The 11579-nt window shown below is 52.7% G+C and overlaps 5 protein-coding genes across 5 annotated transcripts in view; 1 reads left to right on the forward strand and 4 right to left on the reverse strand.

Annotated features, from left to right (window-relative positions):
- The window catches only part of GUITHDRAFT_154760 (hypothetical protein), a gene marked incomplete at its 5' end in the record, with an annotated part of 2633 nt that extends 1115 nt beyond the window's left edge, over positions 1-1518 (forward strand). The window contains 9 exons of the mRNA XM_005825189.1: positions 161-266; positions 313-359; positions 405-439; positions 685-718; positions 767-816; positions 865-913; positions 1042-1072; positions 1169-1211; positions 1365-1518. Coding sequence (XP_005825246.1) covers positions 161-266; positions 313-359; positions 405-439; positions 685-718; positions 767-816; positions 865-913; positions 1042-1072; positions 1169-1211; positions 1365-1409 — 440 coding nt within the window. The 3' untranslated portion in view covers positions 1410-1518. The remainder of the gene's footprint in view (positions 1-160; positions 267-312; positions 360-404; positions 440-684; positions 719-766; positions 817-864; positions 914-1041; positions 1073-1168; positions 1212-1364) is intronic.
- Positions 1519-1674: 156 nt separating this feature from the next.
- On the reverse strand, positions 1675-2222 carry GUITHDRAFT_115609 (hypothetical protein; the record flags this gene model as incomplete). Its single annotated transcript, XM_005825190.1, has 4 exons — positions 1675-1735; positions 1787-1892; positions 1938-2025; positions 2079-2222. 4 exons carry the CDS (start codon positions 2220-2222, stop codon positions 1675-1677), a joined length of 399 nt encoding a protein of 132 aa, XP_005825247.1.
- Positions 2223-5020: 2798 nt separating this feature from the next.
- GUITHDRAFT_144376 (hypothetical protein) lies at positions 5021-6155 on the reverse strand (the record flags this gene model as incomplete). Its single annotated transcript, XM_005825191.1, has 3 exons — positions 5021-5509; positions 5721-5771; positions 6129-6155. The coding sequence occupies 3 exons, from the start codon at positions 6153-6155 to the stop codon at positions 5021-5023; spliced, it is 567 nt and encodes a 188-aa protein (XP_005825248.1).
- Positions 6156-7122: 967 nt separating this feature from the next.
- GUITHDRAFT_144377 (hypothetical protein) lies at positions 7123-7842 on the reverse strand (the record flags this gene model as incomplete). Its single annotated transcript, XM_005825192.1, has 1 exon — positions 7123-7842. One exon carries the CDS (start codon positions 7840-7842, stop codon positions 7123-7125), a length of 720 nt encoding a protein of 239 aa, XP_005825249.1.
- A 901-nt stretch (positions 7843-8743) lies between these two features.
- GUITHDRAFT_144378 (hypothetical protein) lies at positions 8744-10577 on the reverse strand (the record flags this gene model as incomplete). Its single annotated transcript, XM_005825193.1, has 3 exons — positions 8744-9650; positions 9838-10478; positions 10539-10577. The coding sequence occupies 3 exons, from the start codon at positions 10575-10577 to the stop codon at positions 8744-8746; spliced, it is 1587 nt and encodes a 528-aa protein (XP_005825250.1).
- Positions 10578-11579: the final 1002 nt, after the last annotated feature.

Genomic DNA, 11579 nt, shown 5'->3' on the forward strand with positions numbered 1-11579 from the left:
ATGATGAAGATGAGGATGATGATGAGGATGAGGATGATGAGGATGATGATGATGATGAGGGTGATGGTGATGGTGATGGTGATGGTGATGGTGATGGTGATGGTGAGCATGGGGAGAATGACTAAGACAAAGATGGGTTGGATGATAAATGTCGAGATCGCAATTATTGACAAATCTCTGTTTGTAGGAGGCACCGTCGACCATTCAGACGTTCACGAGGGTACAGTAGCGCACAACAAGCACAAGCACGCGACACAGCTGCGAGAGTGAGGAGACGAGTCTCTTGCGGTGTGCAGGTAACGATGGTGTAAGGTGGAGGAATCAGTTCTCGGAGGAAGAAGTCACAAGGCTGAGACATGGTAAGAGACCTCGTGGCATGTTGCTTGATCGCTGACCCTCCACAGAGAGGATGCATCGCGTTCTCACCAACGCGAGATCGGTATTGCACCTCCGCTCACTGCGAGCTTCGTCTCTCCTTGTTCCTCCTTCCCCACAGCTGTCTACCGACCTGCTACCTCTTCCTCTACCGCTGTCTCCCGACCCGCTACCTCTTCCTCCACAGCTGTCTCCCGACCCGCTACCTCTTCCTCCACAGCTGTCTCCCGACCCGCTACCTCTTCCTCTACCTCCTCCTCTCACGATCTACCTCCTCCTGTGACGTGGCACTGACCTCCTCTCTCGCAGGAAGCTCTGCTTGGAGCCGTAAAGTGGGGAGCAGGCAAGGCTCCTCTATTTGCTCCCTAGGTTTGAAAGTGACACGTCACAGTCACCACCATCTCATGCGTCGCCATCCTCGCGTCTCCTCTCAAGGCCAAGGTAGAGAGATCTCAAGTCCGTTCCTCTGTCTCTGACCTCCTGCTCCAGCTCCCTGAGGTCCTCACCCGGACCCCTTCTGTCTGCTTCTACATCTCGGGTGCTATTCCTTGACCCTCCCCTCCTCCCCTCCTCCCCTCCTCCCCTCCTCCCCTCCTCCGCCTGCTCCCTCCTTCTTGCTCCTAAACTTATCCTCTTTCTCTGACGGATTGGTTCCTCCTGATTCAGGCCTTTCGACCTGTGGATTCTTCGTGCACGGGTTCGACTTGTTTCTCACCATCTCCTTTTCCCTTCTCCTTCCTCCTCCCTTCTCCTTCTCCGTCCTCTCTCGCTGCCTCCTTGACGCTCTCCGCAGGCACCAGGCAGCGTCGCCCAACGGCAGGAGACATCGGCACCATGTGAGCACTAGGGAGTTCAAACCTTGGGGGTCCCCCTTTCCTCTCTCCGCCTCACTGCCGCATGCCATACCCCACTACCCTCTCCTTCTCAACGTTGCGCTCCTCCCTACATTCACAGACGCGTGTCATCTGTCCTCCATGAGTACCTGACAGGATCTTTCACTCAATGATGAAAATGAAAGAGGACAAGCAAGCTGAAGGACGAAACCGTGACTCTCCAACTGCTCGCTGTTGCCTGTATGTATTTTTTATCCTCCAGCTCAAGTCTCACCTGAAGGCCCTGATTGTCATTAAACGATTTTGTGAGACCAACAACTTGCATTGAGAGCACACAGAAACACGTTGCAATTTGTTTTTTCGTCTGTAATGTTTCTAGTTTTTAACTTTCGATTAGCAATATAATTCTACACCCAAAAAGTTGCACACATCATCCGGACCAGTGAAACTGACCTCACCCCTCCCATCAATCTTGCGTCATTCCTGCAGCACGCTGAGCGAGCCAGATCTTTTTCTCCTCCAGATATCTAAACGAACGCAGTCAGAAGGTCCAAAGGAACATCCACCTCCTCCCCAACCTGTCCTTCGCCGCAGTGGCACGATCCTCATACTCCTTCCGCACGGCTGGATCCATCTCCCTCCACATCTCTCCCAACTTCTTTCCAAGCTCAAGAAACGACAATCCTACGCCCCGATCAGCAACATACTGAGCATGCAAGGTCTGCTTACCTGGGTTTGCAGCTTTGACCTCCTCTCTGACCGTGTTGGAGAACAGGACGAAGGACGTCGCTGGTTTCTTGGGTCCTCCCTGGAGCACCTGCTGCTTGAAACTTTCACTTCATCGAATGGCTTCGCATTCAAGTCGCTAACCTTTTTCCTCCTCCTCCTTCCCTTGGTACCGATCTCGGGCGCCTTACCAATCTTTCCCATCGGCATAGGGTACGCTGCTGGCATCCCGGGGTATCCAGGAGGCCATGTGCCATAGGGCTGCATCTGGCCTTGAGGAGCATACATCTGTTGTGGTCGTCAGCAAGTCCCCCGCATGTTGCACCTGCTCTCACGGCTGGAGGGGGGTACCCTTGCGGCATCCCAGGCTGTTGCGGAGGATACCCTCCTGGGTAATGATACGCTGATGGTGGAAATGCCCACATTCTGTCGCTTGCCTCCTTCAAAACTGAAAGAAATATGAGATCACGATCGATGATGGGAAAGATTGGCAGGAGATTCAAATTTTCATGCCCCTCGATGGCAGGAGATTCAAATTTTCAGCTTAGTTGAATCGTGTACGAAAGTGTATCGCATGCATGGACATTCAATTGGCACTTTATACACTATATGTTTGCACGTCTTGAATTTTCAAGAAATGAAGATGATGGGAGGGAAGTGAAGACGTGTGTGACTGAGTGTTCATCAGAACAGCTTGGTGAAGGTGGTGGGTTACAACGAAGCAAAGGAGAAATGAACAGGATGATAGCATAACACAGACTGTACAAGGAAGCTCAAGCTAAGAATCATAACAAAGGATGCATAGACAAACACAGTCAAGGTAAGCGGAGGGCGAGAAAGGCGACTCGGCAAGACATTGACGATGGAGAGGATTAGGATGAGGACGGCGACTAGGAATCAATGGTACGAGCGAGCAAGGGAGACGCAGCAAGGGGAGGTCGGTTGGGCATGAGGGAGGAGGAGGAGTTTCAAGGACAGAGGCTGGCAAGGACAGAGGAGGGGAGGGTCAGGAGAGACGAGAGCCATACGACTCTGAAGAAGCATGGAGGAGGCGAGGAGGTGAGGTCAAGGCAGTTTGCTCTTGTGGTAGTAAGCTTGGGGGTGGTACAACAACTCAGTACCACCCCTACTGTTATTTACTCAATTTCAATACCAAGCTTATTCCTTTTGTAGTTGGCGGTATAGTAGGCACCCTCCAAGTGCCTAACGGAGGCTATGACCTGAAATGTTTGCGATGTACATAAATAATCATACTCTTGGTATAAACAATTGTGTCTTGTGCCCATATAGGAGCACCATCATTTTCTCCCTTACAAGCAGTACTTTTGAATAGTGCCAAGTTTGATTACATTTCATTAAGATGTTTACTCAAACATCAAAATAGTACAACTTTCATGGGTAGTGGGGTGGGTATCACGGTAGAAAGGCCAGTGCTTTCGAACCAGTAGTGATAAAAGTACCCGTAGCGCTTGGGTACCGGCCTCTCTAAACCGTACGAAACAGATAGGAACTTAAAACTATTTATGATCAGTAAAATATTTATTGCATGGTATTGTCTGGTACCGGCGATCGAAGCCAACATTTTATATTAAAACTGCCTTTTACAACAATAACTTTGTTGTATGGCAAGCTACGACTCCCTGGTACAAATTTCCTGACTAGGGATAAAATATATTTCATGGTACCAATTTTGTATTGATATATATATTTAAGGTGTTATTTTTGTTACAGTCCATCACAGATATTAACGGTACAGTCCATTGTAAAAAAACCAATATCTTTACTACCTCCCTCTCTGAAGGTTGTATCAGTTTATATAGATATAGATAATCCGGCTGTCGGAGTATATATCCTTTTAAAGAGGCTATTTTTGGTACAGTCGTTTGTGGATTTCAAAGTCGTACAGATGTCCAAAAGTCATTTTAATTGTACGCGTCTGAACGACGGTACCATACATTCACAATCTATGGGTTGATATAACATCTTCAATGATTATTTAAAAATTGGTAAAATAATTTCGGGTGATTGCTCCCAAATATTACCACCCCCAGAACGAAAATTTTCATACGTGGATATAACTTCATTTAAATCTGCCTGTACAAAAGAAGCACCTTTACGAGATTTGTAGTAGAATTAATCTTGACTGATTTTGTTTAGAGTACACAACGTCCCCTCAGTACCTTGCTCGGTGTAGCACGGCAATTGTAAAGATCCGAGCTGTATGGATATTACTACCATTATTATTTGTGGTATCGCCTTCCATCAGATTAAAATAACATTTTACATATAGTCATCTTTTTTTCTGTAAAATTTATATATGTATTTGCAGCAAGTCACTATTTATCAAATTGTACCGAATATGTTTGAATGTTTAATTCATATTTGTACCAGAGCTGCAACAACAGGTACAGAGTTACTTCATTTTTGGCCCTGAAAAAAACAAGGTCTCTGACCGTCAGTTTTAAAAGGCTGCTGGAAATATTAAAAGTATTTGTACAAGATGGTCCCCATTCAGTACCGTCCGCGGTGGAAACGGTACAACCCTGTGCTCCTTTTAAAAAACGTTTTAAGACGGGGCATCATCTCTTAAAATTCAGTTATAAATCCCTGTACACGTGATAGTTCGGCGCTTTGTAGGAAAATCGGCAAACAAGAAATCCGGCGAAACTTATTTAAAATAATTTCACCTGGTCCGATCATGGCGGGCCGCAGGCTCTCAGTAGTGCGGACTGACTCGCCCGGACCGTCGGACGGTGACCACCTGGCCCGGCGTTCGGTACACGGTAGTACCGACGGTACTGAGGTCGGACACGGGTATTCTGCGGCCCGCCCGCCGCCGGGGCCCGGCGGGGGCCCGGACTGACTCCGAGGCTCCGACGGAGTCGCCACCCAAGTTAAAGCCCACTGTGACGAGCCATCGGTGGCAGTGAGCAAGCCTTTTACTAAGTTACTCAAAGTTAAGTTAAAGATCAGTACGAGGACAATCAGGAGAGTCGAGGAGCCTCTAACCCATCAGTGTCAGAGACCGGCCCGGCGGGACTCCAGCGATTTACTGAGAATGAGTTGCGAGTTCTGAATGTCGACGGTCACTGACTGCTCCTTTTCCTCCTGCGGGGCCGCGTTGCTGCTGCTGGAGCTAGCCTTGCCTTCCTCTCCTTCATCGCAGTGACATTGTGATTCGCTTCCTTTCCTCTCCTGCGAGTCTTCTGCCCCCTTGTCCTCTTCCTCTTCCTCTCTGCTTCCTGCGGCTTCACTGTTGTGTTGCCCGACCCTCCAGGGGTCGCGCTAGACTCATTGAGGTGCATGCAAGGCAAGGTGTGGTGCTTGCACAGGTGACCGTGCCTGCTGTCGTCTACCTCGAGGAGGGAGTGCGTCTTCTGTGCCCTGCTGTTGCAGCCTTCAGGATGTGAGCACCTCTTGTTCACGATGTCGCGAAAGTCTGCGAGCTTGTGGTCGGAGCAGCTGCGGCGCTTCCCGTCCTGACCGAAGACAGGCTTCTTGGGGCATCGGAAGCAGGTGGGCTTCACGAGGTCGATGAGGTCGCAGGGGCAGAGGGCGAGCAGCTCGCTGCTGTTCTGTGATGCAAGAGTGAGAAGAGGAGCAGGTGAGCCTGTACAGCAGGACCTTGTGTTGAGAGCAGGCGACGAAGACTCTCCTGCTTCTCCTGTCGAGCTCCTCGCTCAAGTACCCGAACCTCGCTCGTCGCAAGCACCCCGGAGCAGCACAGGCCCGTCGCTGGTTCCTAGAGGGTCAGAGGAGCTGGAAGTGAAGCAAGTCTGAGAGTACTTTGAGTTCGACGTGGTCTCTCGCTCTGTGCTCTGCGCAGTACCTCGGAGCCTGGCAAGGGTGAAAAGTGAGGGAGCAGGCGGAGTGGAGGGGGGGGGGGGGGGGGAGATGGTGGTTGAACTGTGAGAGGAGAGGAGGGTGGGAAGATGAATAGGGTAGAGTCTATGAAGCGAGGAAGGAGAACAGAAGGAATCCTGAGAGGCAGGGAACGATTGTGAGAGGGAAATGAATTCAAACTCGGGTGTAATGCAAGGAAGAGAGGAGACGGCATGAGCAGGAGTTTGGGGCAGTCGGGACGGGATGTGGAGGAGGAGGAGGAGGAGGAAGAGAAGGAGGAGGAGGAGGAGGAGGAGGAGGAGGAGGTGGTGGTGGTGGTGGTGAAGCAGGTAGGACTATAGTTGGTCTTACCGGACCCTCCTTGGGGTCACCGTACATGCACCTCTTGGAGCAACCAGGATGTCTACACTTGATGCTGATAAGATCTACTTCATCCTTTTGCCTTCAACTAACAGTATTAGTCCTTCGCTCTTCCATCACCATCACCATCACCATCACCATCACCATCATCATCATCATCATCATCATCATCGCCATCATCATCGTCAGTGTCATCGCCATATCATCTTCATCATCACAATCGGCATTCTGTGCAATCCATTTCGCCATCACAACATTGTCAATGCGCATCTGCAATAGCAACCACCTGTGCATTTTACAGTGTGATACGTGTTTGCTTTTCCCTCCAGGCAAGCCGTAACTTGCAAAGCTTGTACAGAACAAACATCTGCGGCAGAGTGAATCTACTTCCCTAAATCTCCTCTCCTCTCCTCTCCTCTCCTCTCCTCTCCTCTCCTCTCCTCTCCTCTCCTCTCCTCTCCTCTCCTCTCCTCTCCTCTCCTCTCCTCTCCTCTCCTCTCCTCTCCTCTCCTGCTGCCCTCCTTCAGCTTTCTTGCCTTCTTCCGGTTCGCATAATCTCCATGCTGCCCTCCTCCGTGGGGGAAGAGACTTTTGAGTTTCCCTTGCTTGATGCAGGCAGAGTCATGTTGAGGAGAAGAGCTGCGGTACCACGTTCACGGCTGGCAACGAAGGTGAGCAGTGGGCCAGACCGATGGGATGGAAGACTAGCAGCAGGGGAAGAGAATCCAAGACTAGCAGCACAGAGCTCCAGCCATGCCTGCGTCCAACCTTGAGGACCGTCCTCCTCGCAGGAGAGCAGCACAACGATCCACCTGCTCGCATCCTTCGTCGCGCTCCGCTCACTTCCCCTTGTCAATCTCCTTGTGTTATGCAGCTGCACTGTCAAGTCACGACCAGCGCCAGCACAACTGACAGCTACACCGAGGACCCGCAGCTCTTGCACAAGAACAACAGCCATGGTGAATGAGACCTGTTGCAATTTCTGTCACGCTCTCAAGCTTCCCGCCCCCTCCCAGCCCGCCTCCCCACTCCACCTGCTCTCGGCGATGCCGTAGGTAACTTTGCCGCTATGGCAGCAGAAGCATTTTCTCAGAGCCAAGTCAGGCTCCTCCCCCCCCCTTGATACTCTCGACCCGTTCGATCTCTCCAGCAGGGAGCGATTCGACTGTACAGCAGTCTGATTGCGACGATGCTCGCTCCTCCTAGCGAAAAAGTCTACAAGGGCGTCGGGGACGGCCGTTCCTCCTGACTGCAATATGGACAGGAGCTGCAGAGAAGTTTCATGCTCCTCCACCTTGTGATGACCTCCAGCTTCATCGTACATCATCCTCTGCTCCTCAGGCCTCTCCACCATCGCGGCACCTCCACGAAGCCTGTGGCACGGGAAAAGACTGTGCATACAATGAAACAGCAGCAGAGCTCCGGAGACGTCAACGATCCTCCTCCTGCTCCTCGCGCTCTCCTCCTCCTCCTCATGCCCAGCCACATCAATAGATTCGAACGGACTTCTCAAGGAGTCACCACGGTCACCGTGCTGGGGATACTCTGCCGAGGACACATGCATTCCTGCGATAGCCTTTCTCTCTCGCCCGTCTTCGCATCGCCTTCCTCCTCTCCTGCACGCGTCCGCCTGCCCCTTCCTCACGAACTCTCCACTGAACCTGAGCAGTGCGATCCAGATGCACGCGATCAGCTCTGCCCTCATGCGGGGGCAGAGGATGACAGGTAGAAAGCAGGAATGATGAGAGCGGATGGGAGGATATCAGCGTACTTGCTCAATCCGCATCATGTTCATCCCAACCTTCCTGTCACCATGCATTGCCCTTGTCCCTCCTCCTCCTGCTCTCCTCCTCAGCGGCTCCCTTCCCGACCCCCCAACCTTGCAGTTCAGCCCAAGTTCGCCTCAGCCAGCCCGGCGGTTTCTCCCTCCCCCGGGCCCGGCCCGGACTCCGGGACTCAGGCCGGGACTCAGTCGATCGGATCGCCGGGACCGTACAGTCCGATCGAGTCAGCCGGCCCGGCCGCCTGCAGGACCGGGGGCCGGGGCTTGCGCCGGCATAACTGAACTCTGCCGATGCGAAATTCCTGGGTGGGGCCCGGGATACTCAGCGGCAGTCGCTTCAAAAGGGTTCAAGAACCGTTTCAAGTTGCCGATGATGTGGCCGCGGTTCAACGAGTCGGAAGTTTACTAGGCCGCCGTAAGTTGACTCGGCGGCCGCAGTGAGATGCTTATCAATCAACCAACTGGCACCTTGAGTATCTAAATTGATAGTCCGCTCCGATTATTATAATCAATACAACTCTACCAAACATTTACTGACTCATGATTTACGGTCGGACCTTCTGTATTTACTATTCAAGTCCGACCGTCAGTAATGATTAACTTGTGAAACAACTGCGGGCATCCGTGACTGGGCCCGGCGCGGCCGCGGCGGCGGGCGGCGCGCCGACCCGGCCGGGACTCCGAGGTCCGTCTGTCACTGCCAGAGCTTCGGAAGCCTAGTAAGTTTAAGTTAAGGCCAAACCGCCGGCGCAACGCCGTCAATGTGACCGTTCAGCCTAAGTCAAGTTGCTCCGACGAGCCTCGATCATTTGAACCGTGATCACTATTCGGTCTTTCTTCGTACTTGTCGTTCAGTGTCCGGGTTATCCAACTCCATGCTCTCAGCCTCGTTCCCTTCCTCCTCCGCCACCATCACCGCCTCCTCCTCCATCACCCGCGACCGAAACTCCACAGGCCCGGAGGGGCGGAGCGACTCGAGAAGATCTTCCTGCAACTGCATCTCCACCATGATCCCAGCTGGCGCTCGATCCCTGATCCGAGCGAGGACCTCGCGCAGGCTCTTCCCTTCAGCGAAGATCCCTTCCTGCTGGTCCATGAGCATCGAGTGCATGTAAGACCCCTCCGGCGCCGCCTCGCCTCCACCGCTCCTCCTGCAAACGCACATGCTCCACTCAGCAGGCAGGTTGAGCTCCTTCCCCAGCCGACCCTGGTTGGGAACCACCGTCCTGCATCCATCCACGAGGAGGAGGACGCGCGGCCGTTCCGACTGGAAGCTCTCTCTCCAGATGCTGACCAGGTGCTTGAGCGTCAGTACGCAGTAGAGCTCCTCCTCCATGGGCTCCAGATCCGACGCGTCGAAGTTCGTTGGGAGGAGGCAGAGCTCTCCCTCCTTGACCTCTCTCAGAACATGCCCGGAGTAGTACAGGAGGATCAAGGGCGGCGGCAGCTTCGAGATGCCGACGAAGTGAGTTCGGAGGAAGCGGATAAGGTTGAGCTCCGACGGGTCTCGGCATTCCGCCCCTCGGCACCGCGGTGTCTTTGCAAGCGCCTCGCACAAGGCTCTCGAGTCCTCCACGCTGCTCAGCTGAGGAAGAGAGTCGTACTTCCCGACTCCGACGCAGAGCCCGACGACCATGGGCTTCTCGAGCAGCACCACGTCACATTCATTTTCCTTCTCCTGCGAGTCTCCGGTGAAGGCGCTTCTCATCCGCCGACGAGTCTCTTGTTTACTGCGAGGCAAAGCAAAGTCAGCGACCCGGCAACACCACAAGCTCACAGCCATCCCGAGTCCCTTGCCTCCCCCCGCGATTCATCTTCTTCTTCTTCTCCGATCTTCTCCTATCCTTGTGTTCCGGCAAGACATTTCTAACTTCCTCATTCCTGCCCCCTTCCCCCCGCCGGGCCGACTTCACTCACCCGTATGTCTCGTAGTAGTAGTCCTTCGCATCCTGCGCACCAGAAGCGAACTTTAAAACATCTAGCACCTCTTTATATCTGTCAGGATATGACGTGTCGAAATTTGGCAGTTTGCCAGGTCTGTCATGCCAGCGCCACTCTATGTCCCCGGTCTGCCCTTCCCTCAGATGCTTCCTCCAGTTATCGCGAAGGTACTGGGAAATGGGAAGCACTTCATGCTTGTGGAACTCAGCTTCCTCGAAGAGTTCGTCTTCCCGGAGCCTCATGCAGCGGCGGAGGTTGACTGCACTGACTCTCTTGGCTCGGGCGTTGATGGAACCTCTGTCGTTCCATCGCTCCAGAGAATGAACGTGCAGACTGAAGCGCTCCAGAGTGTTGTCACCTACCTTGAACACAAACATGCGCTCAAGCAGCGACTCAGATGGAGGAAGGTTGAGGCTCTCCTTCCGCAATCCGTAGTCCTTGTAGGGAAAGTCGATGACGCAAGTGAGGGTGAGGTGTCCGTTCCTAAAGCTCGAGATGAACCCTTTCCAGAGATCCTTGGGCTTGGAAACTCTTTTCACATTTGAGGTAAACTCAGCGTCATCCTCTTGGTTATCTCTGATGGCCATATTCCGCATGGCTTCCACATAGTCTGCCTCCTGCAGTTTCCGTGCCATGAATCAGTCACTTCGACCTCCAGCAGCCGAGAATTCACCCACCTGGTTCGCCACACCCAGCTTGTCCTTGTAAGAAACCATCCTACTTGTACGCTGCCGTCCTGCAAGAACGTCACGGGGCGTCACGGGGTGCTGAAGCGTCGATGGGATCTATCTGCTCCACTGGTCTAACTAACATCCTGCAGACCTCATGGAGCTCTCTTCTTTGCTTCCTAGCTGGGTTCCCAACCTTTACCCTAGCCTGTTCGCCATCGGCAACCTTTGCGAGATGATGTCTGAGTGACAGACAGAAATCTTCCCATCTCTCCTGTCTTGGCAATATTTCTTAGTCGGTTCCAAATCAGAAAAATCTCGACATGCTTTCCCTACTCCTCCCAGCCACCAGAGTCTTGGGCGGCAGGGGATATCCGCAAAAGCGATTTCGACCCAGCAACTCAATGGCTGCCTTGCACGCCTGGTATCATTCTCACTTGCTCCTACTGCTCCATCAACTGATCATCAGTTGCTGTCCTGTATCTCATGTTCCTCCCTCCCTTCCTCTACCCGCTCCCTCCTCCTCGCTACCTAGCCCTTCCCTGCTCCCCTTCATATTTGCTTCTGCCAGCTAGGAACGAACCACCTTTTTACTTATCACTCTTCTCTCACTAAGTTTAGTACCAAATCACCTTATTACTAAATTTACTCAATGGTATCTGTTAGGTGAAGTTTGAGTAAATTTTACTGTTGAAATGTTTCAGTCTGGGGCCGGGCCGGCAGGTTCGGGGCCGATCCACCACCGGCCCGGCGGGCCGGGCACCGTCACTGAGAAGTCCGAGCAGCACCCGGCCGTAAAGCTACTACTGTATTTACGAGCAGCGGATGAACGACTTTTACCACTGCCGGCCGCTGAAAACCAATCAGACTCGCATTGGCTGAAGAGATGCTCTTTCGCGTCGTGAGGGTTGTATGACAGGGATACGTATCTCGAGATCAGCTCTAAAAGTCATTCTAAAAAACGGAGAAGATACTCTTTCAACACTATCCCGGGGGGATTCGATGAAGGTCAATTATAACAATCGTACATCTCCCGGCCTTATGACTATC

Source organism: Guillardia theta, assembly GCF_000315625.1.
Source record: "Guillardia theta CCMP2712 unplaced genomic scaffold GUITHscaffold_86, whole genome shotgun sequence".
NCBI lineage: Eukaryota > Cryptophyceae > Pyrenomonadales > Geminigeraceae > Guillardia > Guillardia theta.